The sequence below is a fragment of the Leguminivora glycinivorella genome, unplaced genomic scaffold (assembly GCF_023078275.1).
Source record: "Leguminivora glycinivorella isolate SPB_JAAS2020 unplaced genomic scaffold, LegGlyc_1.1 Scaffold6, whole genome shotgun sequence".
NCBI classification, from domain to species: domain Eukaryota; kingdom Metazoa; phylum Arthropoda; class Insecta; order Lepidoptera; family Tortricidae; genus Leguminivora; species Leguminivora glycinivorella.
The window spans coordinates 304,756-317,748 of record NW_025952831.1 but is presented as its reverse complement, the minus strand read 5'-3'; the positions used below and the strand labels follow the sequence as shown (position 1 = coordinate 317,748).

The window sequence follows — 12,993 nt, the reverse complement described above, 5'->3', positions numbered from 1 at the left end:
GGGTATGGTGTGCTGACGACTGGAGGACCCACGGAACTAATAATACTGGCTTCGGTCTGTGTAGGCGCGGACTGCAGGCTCGGCTATCAGGGAGACCCGGTGAAACGGCTGACCGCTGGCCGCCCGCAGGTCAGTAGGGTTCCCGAACCCAGGGATTACCTTAATCTCCGCCTTGGGAGGCTGAACCACCAACCTGCGAAAAATCCCTGGGGTAGAGGTCGTGCCGGAGAAGGAGACCGGAGTGGACTCGGCTGCTGCCACAGGGGGGGACCGGGGGCCCTTCCGTACGCCGTGCCTGCAGACCGCACTACCTGCATAGTCCCCCGCCAGATTTGTTCCGTCTATTGTCCTTTGAGTCGTCGGCACCTCTAACCCTCCTTAGAAATAAGTACACAAAAAAAAATGGCTCGTAGAAAAAGAAAGTTTGGTCCATCAGCGGAATCTCCATCCACGCAAGTGGATTTCTGCAACATCAGGGGTATACACTCCAACCTGAACGCAGTCCACTGCTATTTGGAGACTGCGCAGCCGACCTTACTGTTCCTCACGGAGACGCAGATATCCTGCCCGACGGACACATCATACCTATCGTACCCCGGCTATACACTTGAACATAAGTTCATGAGACGCGCCGGTGTATGTGTGTACGCCCGGCGGGATATATGCTGTCGCCGTCTTCAAGCCTTTGAAGACCGGGACCTGTCAGTTCTGTGGGTGCGTGTGGACTACGGCGGCCACACCCGTGTCTACGCGTGCCTATACAGGTCTCATAGCGGCAACACGGAGACAAACCGACAAACCGACTCTTCGAGCACCTACAATTGACGTCCGACAGAGTTCTTGAGCAGTACCCATCCGCAGAGCTGGTGATTTTGGGGGACTTTAACGCCCATCACATTGAGTGGCTTGGTTCTCGGTCCACCGACTTTGCGGGAAGGTCTGCTCATGAATTTTCTCTGGCCTATGGGCTCTCACAACTGGTACATTCTCCCACGAGAATACCAGACATCGAGGACCATACGAGCTCTTTACTGGACCTCCTGCTGACCACGCGTCCGGACGGATATTCCGTCACAGTGAATGCACCTCTCGGCTCGTCCGATCACTGTCTCGTCCGGACTAAAGCGCCTTGCGCGCGGCCTGATCCACCGCGGCCAACTAGCCTACGTCGCGTTTGGCAGTACGGGTCAGCAGATTGGGACGGATTGCGAGAGTTTTACGCTTCGTACCCATAGAGGCAGCTTTGTTTCGCATCAGATGATCCAGACTCCTGTGCGACAAATGTCGCTGAGACAATACAGCTGGGAATGGATTGTTTCATTCCCAACTCGTTAGTCGCTGCAGGAGCAAAGAAGCGACCTTGGTTTAACCGGCCCTGTAAGGAAGCTACAACACGTAAGCAAGCCGCTTACAGGGCTTGGACCAAGGCCGTAGCTGATAAGGATCCGAACGTTACTGATGTGAAACGTAAGCTGAACGCTGCCTCGAGGTCTAGTAAAAAAGCTATTGCCAGAGCAAAGTTCGATTTTGTCGGCAGATTTGGTGAGAAACTCGCAGGCTACCCATCCGGGAGTCGCGCTTTCTGGTCTCTTGCCAAAGCTGCCGAGGGGAACTTTTGTCGGTCGTCTTTACCACCACTGCGAAATGCTGACGGTAATCTGGTCCATAGTGCAAAAGAGAAAGCCGATCTTCTAGGTACTCTTTTTGCCTCGAACTCGACTGTGAGCGATGACGGTAGCACCGTGCCACCTACCATACCGCGGTGCGCACACTCCATGCCGGAAATCCGCATCTCCCAGAAGGATGTTCGGCGGGAGCTACTGTCCTTAAACGTTCACAAGTCGAGCGGGCCAGACGGCATACCTGCAGTTGTGCTCAAACGCTGTGCTCCAGAGTTGTGTCCCGTGCTAACGCATCTCTTCACGCTTTCTATTAGCAAACGGGAAGTTCCATCTTCGTGGAAAACGGCCCTTGTGCACCCTGTCCCAAAAAAGGGCGACAGATCGGATCCATCAAACTATAGGCCTATCGCTATTACCTCCCTTCTCTCTAAGGTCATGGAGCGTGTAATTAACTAGAAGCTCCTTGGATACCTAGAAGAACACGATCTAATAAGCGACCGCCAGTATGGCTTTCGCCACGGTCGCTCTACTGGTGATCTTCTAGTGTATCTAACTCACCGCTGGGCTTCGGCCATTGAGAGTCAAGGTGAGGCATTGGCAGTTAGCCTAGATATAGCGAAGGCATTTGATCGGGTCTGGCATAGGGGCCTTTTGTCGAAGTTACCATCTTATGGACTGCCCGAGGGATTACGCAAATGGATTGCCAGCTTTTTGTCCGGCAGACGCATACGAGCCGTAGTAGACGGTAGCTGCTCCGATAGCATGGACATAAACGCTGGCGTCCCGCAAGGTTCTGTGCTATCCCCAACGCTGTTCTTGCTGCATATCAATGACATGTTGTCTATCGGCGACATCCATTGCTATGCGGATGACAGTACTGGGGATACATTTTACACGGGCCGTGCTAATATCCCTCGTTCAGTGGTGCTAGAAAGTCGTGAAAAGCTTGTGTCGGACATCGAGAGGATTCTGTCCGGAGTCTCGGTGTGGGGTCGGGACAACCTAGTCTGTTTCAATCCCACTAAGACACAGGTGTGTGCGTTCACCGCTAAGAAAACCCCATTTACTGTGGTTCCACAGTTTCAAGGCACAGCCCTTACCTTGTCAGGAAGTATTGGGATCCTCGGAGTCGACATTTCGAGTAGCGTCCAATTCCGTTGTCACTTGGAAGGGAAAGCTGCGTTGGCATCCAAAAAGCTCGGTGTGCTCAACAGAGCGAGGGGATACTTTACTCCGGGGCAAAGACTGCTCTTGTACAAGTCGCAAGTTAGACCCCACATGGAGTACTGCTGTCACCTTTGGGCAGGAGCACCTGGATACCAGCTTGGACCCTTTGACTCGATCCAGAGACGCGCTGTACGAATTGTCGACGATCCCAAACTCACAGGCGGTATTGAACCCTTAAGTCTAAGGAGGGACTTCGCCTCCTTATGTGTGTTCTATCGCCTGTACAATGGGTTGTGTTCTGAAGAACTGTTTGACATGATGCCAACGGCCACTTTTCATCATCGCACCGCTCGCCATCGACAGGGCGCTCATCCACACACCTTGCAACCTAAATGGTCGCGCACCGTGCGGTTTCAGAGGAATTTCCTCCCACGAACGCTCCGGCTGTGGAATGAGCTCCCTGTCGAGGTATTCCCGATGAACTACAGTGTGGGGTTCTTCAAAAAAGGAGTGTACAAGTTTCTAATGGGTCGGCAACGCGCACGTGACACCCCTTGAGTTGCGGGCGTCCATAGGTTACGGTGACCGCTTTCCATCAGGCGGGCCGTATACCTGTTTGCCACCGACGTGGTATTAAAAAAAAAAAAAAAAACACACAGGTCGAACGCGGAACGCGAATATATACAGGAAAAAAACATTAACTAAAAGCGGGTAGATTATATTTATTTGTCTACCCCGAACATAAAAATATAAATTAATATCGGCTAGTTTTGTGTTGTTTATATCTCCGGTGACACTTTACTGGGACGTCAGTCTTCCGCGACCACGGCCAGTGCAACCTGGCCGAAACGTTGGAAAAAAAGGTAAAAATAATGTTAATTAATCGCGTTCGACCTGTGTGTGACTTTATAAAAACTTTATAGGAAAATTATTTTGAACTTGATAGGTTCAGTAGTTTTTGAGAAAAATACAGAAAACTACGGAACCCTACACTGAGCGTGGCCCGACACGCTCTTGGCCGGTTTTTTATGTTTCGTTTCGTAAAGGAAAAATAGAAATATTATAAGATCATTTTGCTGTTCGTCTAAAACAGAAACCCTTCTCTAACGGCATATATGACTTTAATATCTTCTTTTCGCATTATTTTTTGAGGTACAGAACCCTAAACATACCTAAGTTTAAAATTGAAAAGAGGCTGGTTTTATATACCTTGTTCTTATTGAATTCCGTTTACTTTAAGGGAAGATTCTTTAGTTCAAATACAATCAATTTCTCTAAGAAACTAGCCTCTTAGCTCTTACGGTTATCGAATTATTAAAAAAAAAAATACTGAACACGTGTGTGGCATCCCTTATCACTTGTCTTCCTAATGTTTTCATGTGCATGGCATGTGCCGTCAAACACTAGACAATGACTTTAATGTTATGATTAAGGTCTTCTCACACTAATTAATCCATTATTATGTATGTAAAAAAAACGAATTTAACAAAAAGCAATATACATATATCGATCCCACAGTCAAACCGTGAAAACTGTTTTGTGGGACACTGTTCTAATGTAAAGTGTTTATTGTGTGTTAATAAATAAATAATAATAAAATATGGATGGTTCCTGGTGATGAACTGATGAACCTAACCGCGAGATAGTTGGAGGGGTGGAGAGTGACATAGGCTACTTTTTGTCTCTTTCTAACGCGAACGAAGCCGCGGACAAAAGCTAGTATATCATAACTAAGAAATGCTCGTGTGGCGAAGGGTTAAGAATTTCACCACCCCCTTTCTTCCCGTGGGCGTCGTAAAAGTCGACTGTGGGATATGGGAAGTGGCCTAGGCGAGAGGCTGGCAACCTGTCACTGCAATGTCACAATTCCCCTTTTATTCAACCCCTAAATTCAACCCCTCATTTGCCAAGAGTGGCACTGAAACTTGAGTTAGTTTCACGTGCACGAGGTACGAGTAAGCAGACCTCTTCATGGGATGCAAGCGTGATTGTATGTGTATGTAAATAAGAATTGAGTTTTTTAAATAATAACTTTTTTTATGGAAACAAGCACACGGAGATTGTCTGGCTCAAATTTTACATAGTTCAAAGACATCCAATCGAAAGTACTGGGAAATTTTTCATGTGCAGAGTATAAATAAATAAATAAATAAATATTATAGGAATTTTTTTTTTTTACACAGATTGACTGAGGCCTACGGTAAGCTCAAGAAGGCTTGTGTTATGGGTACTCAGACAACGATATATATATAATATATAAATACTTATATATATATAGAAAACATCCATGACTCAAGAACAAATATCTGTGAATCGAACGTATTTCTAGAAAATGCTGAAGTTTCTCTACCAACAGCTAACAGTTTTTTAGGGGTAATTCGTTACGCATACTATCCCAGGAGCAGGGACCGGCCTGAGATGGTTATGTGGGGATATACCTAGGCTAATGAGACCCATGGTTTACCCACTAAAACCCCTCGATTGCCGCCTCAGGGCTATAGGACGAGGTTGCAGACACGTTTCGGCACTCCTCCGCAACCTCTACCAACAGCCCTACCTCAACCGCTTCCCGGGACCACCCCCCGCCATCCCCAAACATGTGACCCAAGAATGTCATCACCACACGTGACCACTATCACGGTCCTATCATCACGCACTGATAGCACGTGATATCACGCCGCCATCAGACACGGCGCGAACGTGGGCTATCGGCGCTAAGGAACTTAGATTATGTAATTTTAATTAGTTATTAATTCTAATTGATGGGAAGATTTTATTGATTATATTGGGCCCACGAGTATACAATTGTCTTCCGGATGCAATAGTAGCCGTTAATAGCGCAGTAGTGTTTAAATACAAGTTAAAACAGTGGTTAGTCGAGCAAGCGTTCTATGACCACAAAGAGTTCTTTAATGAAAAACCTAGGATATAATATATTAATAAAATAACCTACCATATGTCGTAGAAGGATCTTAATCTTTATGTACCTGCTGTATAAAATTATGTGACTTGTAATTTGTATTATTAATAAATATTATGATTATGATTATGATTATTGTTGGCTATGCATATTTGCCTGATCTGACATATCGTTGATAATCCTTAGTGAAAATGTTTAATCAAAAACATTATTACGTTTCGATTTTTAATGAATTTGTTTAGTAAGGCGCTTAACTTCAAACTTGAGTAAATCCATTCTGCAATAGGTTGATTATCTTTCAGATCAATATTATATTTTTTATATAATAAACCTTAAAGCAGAATGGATTTACCCAAGTTTGAAGTTAAGCGACACACTGTTGTGTTTACAAAACTTTTTTTTTTTGTCACGCTGTTGAATAAAAATTGCACTAAAGTTTACCAGTAGCTTAAACTACTTTGACAGGATATTTTACGAATATTTTTACAAAGCCTTTTAAAGAAAAAACTTAAAATATCTGTTAAGATAAAAGTACCAATGCTTGACAGCACTACAGGGTGTAACAAAAATGGTGGTGATCCGTTTAAGGGCGTATTCAGTACCGTATTCTCATCAGGAAAAAGTAGGATAAAAATTTTTTTTCGCAAAAATTTTTTTTATCTTTGTATGGAGATTCGACCGATTCGCGCGGCCCGGCTCATACAAAAGTGAAAATTTTTTTAGCGAAAAAAAAATTTTCTTCTACTTTTTCCTGATAAGAATACGATACTGAGTACGCCCTTAAACGGATCACCACCATTTTTGTTACACTCTGTATAACAATTTGCTACTTTCCTTCTGAGACATCCATACTAATACCTATTATAAATGGGTAAAGGTAAATGTGTGTGTCTGTTTGTTTGTCCGTCTTTCACGGCAAAACGGAGCGACGAATTGACGTGACTTTTTAAAGTGGAGATAGTTGAAGGGATGGAGAGTGACATAGCCTAAAATGGGGGGTTGTCGTTTTTATGAAACATTCCGCATTTTTCGAATTTAACGCAAGCGAAGCCGCGGGCAAAAGTTCCTTCTAAATCTGAAAAATCTAGACTACAGGAAAAGCCCCGAAACTTCTCCATTTTCCTCGTACAGTCGAGTTCATAAATATGTGTACATTTTTAGGGTTCCGTAGTCAACTAGGAACCCTTATAGTTTCGCCATGTCTGTCTGTCCGTCCGTCCGTCCGTCCGTCCGCGGATAATCTCAGTAACTGTTAGCACTAGAAAGCTGAAATTTGGTACCAATATGTATATCAATCACGCCAACAAAGTGAAAAAATAAAAAGTGGAAAAAAATGTTTTATTAGGGTACCCCCCCTACATGTAAAGTGGGGGCTGATATTTTTTTTTATTCCAACCCCAACGTGTGATATATTGTTGGATAGGTATTTAAAAATGAATAACGGTTTACTAAGATCGTTTTTTGATAACATTAATATTTTCGGAAATAATCGCTCCTAAAGGAAAAAAAAGTGCGTCCCCCCCCTCTAACTTTTGAACCATATGTTTAAAAAATATGAAAAAAATCACGAAAGTAGAACTTTATAAAGACTTTCTAGGAAAATTATTTTGAACTTGATAGGTTCAGTACTTTTTGAGAAAAATACGAAAAACTACGGAACCCTACACTGAGCGTGGCCCGACACGCTCTTGGCCGGTTTTTATCTTATTGCAACAAGTTAAGGTGAAGAAATGTACACATATTTCTGAACTCGACTGTACCACGTCACTAGGCGGGTCCCAACGTCACCCGTGACGTCACGCGTAAACAAAACACTGCTCACTCATGCGCATGTATTGTTATAACGCGTACTACATGGCCTAAATACAGTAGAGGTGTGTGATGCGTTTTTAGTTTTAAAATTCAAATTCAATCTCTTCGATGTCAAAACATGTCAGAAAATATGTTTCATGTGTCAATTTATAAAAATTATATTTCATCATTGATTATGGTCACAAAATGCAAAATTGCAATAAAATAGATTGAATCTGAGACCTAGAGTAGAATAACATACGAAATAATTTTTATCTAAGCTGAAAAGAAGACTTCCACTATTTCTCGGACAATAAAATGAAACAGAAACCACGCATATTTTTTCCACCTGCGTGCATTGATACATTCACATACGTCTTACCTACACTACAATGTGTACAATTTCAAACATCCACAGTTTTTATAGTCATTTAGTCACTACGAGCCTTCCAAGCCAATACGAATGCGCGCTTATATCAAAATGAGATTGCAATTGTTTCGTCATAGTCGTAGTGCGTTTCACCCATCACTATCACTAGGTACATGATTTTAATTATCACTACATGATGTTAACTATCACTACATGATTATAACTATCACTACATGATGTTAACTATCACTAAATAATGTTAACTATCACTACATGATTTTAACTATCACTATCATCAATTCATCATACAGAATTATCCCTGATAAACCAACATACTATACATGTCGCGCAAATTAGTTAGCGAATTCACCGAGCGATGGCGCTGTACACAATAATACTCATCATTAGTACATACTGTATACAGTCTTTAGTGTTATCTGAGAAACGAGATTATTTTAACTAGGTATTGAAAGTTAGTACCTACGGAACCCTCGGTGGGCGAGTCTGACTCGCACTTGGCCGGTTTTTTTTATGATAATCCTCGTGCGTAACCGGGGCGAGCTGTTAGTATAAGTACGAAACTAATATGATTCAAACATCATTCCGATATCTTTCGTCGAATTGGCCTATATGTAAGCAGGCCGGTGTCAAATTATGCGACTCATCACTCGATCGAACGTTCCAACGATATTGGGTTAACACGTGTTCGTATATTTTATTCATTAAATAGGAAATAACTCTCTCTCTTGGCCTAGCCGTATCCCATTATTTGGGGTCGGCTCTCCTATTCCTTCTTCGCCAGGACGCTCTGTCCCGGGTTGTCTCAGATGTGACATTTGCAGCCTTCATGTCCTTATTTATGGTAGCTATCCATGTTTGGGAGGGGTCTTCCTGGTCCTCTTTTAGGCGCCGGAAACATTTCGAGTAATTCTCGGGTCATGTGTTCGGGTGGGCGACGCATTACATGCCCATACCATGTGAGTCAGCCTTCCATTAGCTTTTCTTGAATTGGTTTTACCCTGAAGCTACGGATGAGGGTATTCCGGATGCGATCTAGTCGCGTTACACCCCCGGCCCAGCGCAGCATTCTCATTTCAGCGGCATGTAGCCAATCTTCTTGTTGTTTTTTGAGAGGCCAGCACTCGGCGCCATACGTTAGAGCTGACGGCGGTTTTGTAGATTTTGCCTTTAATGTGTACAGGCATTCTCTTGTCGCACAGCACTCCTGACAGCTCTTTCCATTTCACCCATCCTGTGTTTATTCTTTGGATTATGTCAGTGTCGACAGTTGCATCGTTGGTGACGACTGAGCCTAGATATTTGAAACTGTCTACTCTATTCAGGGGTGTGCCTTCAAGACTGATGGTGCTGCTGTTATTTTTGCAGCTGAAATTGCAGTGTACGTATTCGGTATTTTGTTTGCTGATTCGCAGACCGGCTTCCTGTAACGCGACTCTCCATTGCTCCAGAATTTGCTGTAGGTCTTCCGCATTTTCGCTGACGAGTGCTATATCGTCAGCGTAGAGCAAGTCCCGAGGAGGCGGCCGTTGCAGCTTTGCAGGCAGATGGTTCATTACCAAATTAAATAGCAGGGGACTCAGCGCTGACCCCTGGTGAACACCAACCCTTACTTCGAATTCATCACTTACACCGGCCGGGCAACGTACTCTTGTTGTAACGTCCTTATACATATCTTTTTTAATTTTTAATAGTTTTTATTTTTAAATGTTTGTTTATATTATGTTAAAATGTGTGATAATAATGATATGGATTTTTTTATCTGAAATAAATGAATTTTATTTTATTTTAATTTATATTTTTATTTTTTTATATCTTTGACAACACTGATGTAATAGGATATAGGTAAGATAGGTAAATAGGAAATAACTGTTGAAAAAACTACTTGTGCCTAATTTTAAAGTTTTGAGGTACAGCGGGGCAGATTTCGACTGGGGGACAATTGTAACTAATTCATTATTTTCATTATTATAATATGATGTTGAGTTCTACATCTATCCACTGAACACGCCTACCATAATTATATAACCGTTGGACACTCTATTTAATACTGCAAATATTGTAAAACATGGAAAAAAAATGGACCAGTTACAATTACTTCTCAGTCGAGATTTGCCCCGCTGTAGCTTACCTAATTTGAAAGTGTTACTTCTTCAAGTGTAAAGTTCTGGAGCTTGCCTTACGGACTCTTAAATCATTTAGGCAAGTTTCTGTCATTTGGGACGAAAACGAAATAGTGTAACGTATTCTAAAACATCAAAAACTTTGGAGGCTTTTGAGGAAGAGTGCTGTTTACTTTCTCCATACAACGGAAGTTATTTTCCGTTACGTTTAAGATAGAGTCAGGCTAAGAAATAGTTATTTGTTATACAAGGGGGCAAAGTTGTATTTTAACGCCGAGTGTGGAATTGAAAAACGAGCAAGTGAAAGGATTCTATAGTTGAACCACGAGCGAAGCGAGTGGTTCGAGAATAGAATCCCGAACTTGCGAGTTTTTTAACACACGAGAAGTAAAATAAATTTGCACCCGAGTGTAACACAAAACTTTTCCCCTCATTATAGCGAGGAAACTACAACGCAAAAAATGCGTTTATCACTGCTTCCAGTAGTTCCACAGGTGGTAAATCATCTTTATTACTAGATTCACCTACTTTCATCAATTTTAAAGCAGTTAATTTGACTTTATTCAAGGTCAAATTACTTTACTCACTAGTGGATAAAATGCGTTTTTACCCGCTGGTATTAAAGGACAAAACACGTGTTTCCGAGCTAGTGAGGGGAAAAGATTTTTGTAGCCGCGCCTCTGCATGGATTGAGAAAATGTCATAATTTCATCGAAGTTTGACATTTAAAACAAAATTTGTACCGGCGCAAGCATGCCAAAATTGTTGCCAACATATCTTCTAGGTATTTTGACGACCGGTCTGGCTCAGTCGGTAGTGACCCTGCCTGCTAAGCCGCGGTCCTGGGTTCGAATCCCAGAAAGGGCATTTATTTGTGTTATGAGCACAGATATTTGTTCCTGAGTCATGGATGTTTTCTATGTATATAAGTTTGTATTTATATATTTAAGTATGTATATCGTCGCTTAGCATCCATAGTACAAGCTTTGCTTAGTTTAAGGCTAAGTTGGTATGTGTATGGTGTCCCCAATATTTATTTATTTATTTAATATTCTAAATCATCAAAAACCCATAGTGACTCTGGTCCCCATATGCGAATAATAATTCTGGTTCGTTTGCGAGCCGGTACCACCTCGCATTCAAGTTACTAGGAGCCGCTGCCGCCCTGGTAACCCCCCTCTCACCTCTGTAGTGGTACCCCCCTACTCGAGTGGGGGTAGTGAGCGGCGAGTGACGCAATCGGCGCAGGCGCATAGTGCGGCTGATGAGGATTGCTTGATGCGCGTTTTAAGTCATTTATTTTATTTATTAGAAGACCAACAATTTTATAAATAAAAATATCGTTTTAAACTTTAATAGAGTTAAAACTGATTTTGTACAAACTTGTATGTAGGCAACAAAGAAAGTAATGTCATCAACATCATTAACATTATATTTCTTTCAAAGACGACTTAATAGATATTACAAATTGCAATCAAAATTTACTTCATATATTGATTTAAACTAACACGATCTTCACTCATATTATTAAATTAAAACGGGACTTAATCGCGTAAAACTTAAGACGACTTATAAAACGTAAGTTTTACGCGATTAAGTCCCGTTTTAATTTAATAATATGAGTAAACATTTACTTCATCCAATATTTTGAAGAAAACGTATCACATAACCAAAATTTATGGAATTTCGTAGAACAAAATTGAGCTACAAAGATCAAAAAAATTCTTGTCTAGAGCATAGCTTAATACGCTTATAACTTTTTACGCGATCAAAAAACTTATTCTTAAAGTTTAAAAACTCTTATCAAACTCAGACTTTTAACCTAGGTACTTTGGTGTGAAAGCAGTGGTTAATTTTATAAACTTTGATAAGCTAATGATGAACTTATCAGTTTTTAGTCTTTAAAAATATTTAAAAACGACGACGCCATAGTTTTATTACATTCTCTCAGAGCCGTCCGCTCAATTTCGCAAACTTTCTGCGAAGGAGCCAATCCACGTCGACCCATCGTCTCAGTGAGTGGGTAAATGGGCTAGCGACAGCAGAAAGTCTCGGTGACGCAACTGCGCCGCTAACCCACTGCGCTAGCTGACCTGCCCACCCTTACCCAGGCCCACTGGTGGGAGTAAGGCAGATGACTTACTAGTGATAAAAACCCTTACCCACTAATCCCACTGGTGGAAATAAGGCTGATGATATATTGTCTTGGTAGAATGTTCGAGACTTCATGAGGGTTCCTGAATGGCATATTGTGGGAGTCCTACATACTCCCTCCAAAATTGACCAGCGCATCATGCGTGGAAGCTATTCCCACACCGAAAAAATAAGAGAGATCATGATACGATACGTGACGTGAAAATCGTCTGGCTATTGGGATGACACTCCTTAAATTGGGGAAAGAGGTAGTGGAAATTAAGGGGCTTTGTCCAGCACTGTGATACTCGAATTGGCTTGGAAAAAGGCGCAGTGTACTTTAGGATGTACTATTATCAAAAATGGGTGCAATTTGCCCGCTGAGGTCAAATGTTTTTGACAAAAGTTTCGCACAGGTTAACATTATTTTTTATTTATTATTTATTTATTAACTTAAGTGTATACAGCTTATACAAGTACAGTGTCCCACAAAACAGTTTCCACGGTTTGACTGTGGGATCGTGCAGTCTCTACTCTCTTATAAAAGATATGTACCTACTACCTACTGGTAACAAGATAATCAATGTCAACATCTTTTTAAACCATGAATATTGCCATAGACAGGTCTCGCCATAATACTTTTAGAATAGATAAGCACATAATAGTACAAGTCTTCAAAATATTTAGCAAAAAGTATCTTGTTTGTGAATCTTAATGTCAATAGTCCACCTACTTCAAGTCAAGTCGCAATTCCAGTCCGCAAAAAAAAACTTGCAAGTAAAACATCGCGATCTTCATGATCTTGCATCCGGTTATAAAAAACCCACACAATCAGACCGGTCCTTATCC

At 41.9% G+C, this 12,993-nt stretch overlaps 1 protein-coding gene across 1 annotated transcript; it reads right to left on the bottom strand.

The window, feature by feature from the left end:
* Nucleotides 1-8,964: 8,964 nt before the first annotated feature.
* LOC125242059 lies at nt 8,965-9,444 on the bottom strand. The gene has a single exon (XM_048150760.1). The coding sequence runs from the start codon at nt 9,442-9,444 to the stop codon at nt 8,965-8,967; it is 480 nt and encodes a 159-aa protein (XP_048006717.1).
* Between the last annotated feature and the right edge of the window lie 3,549 nt (nt 9,445-12,993).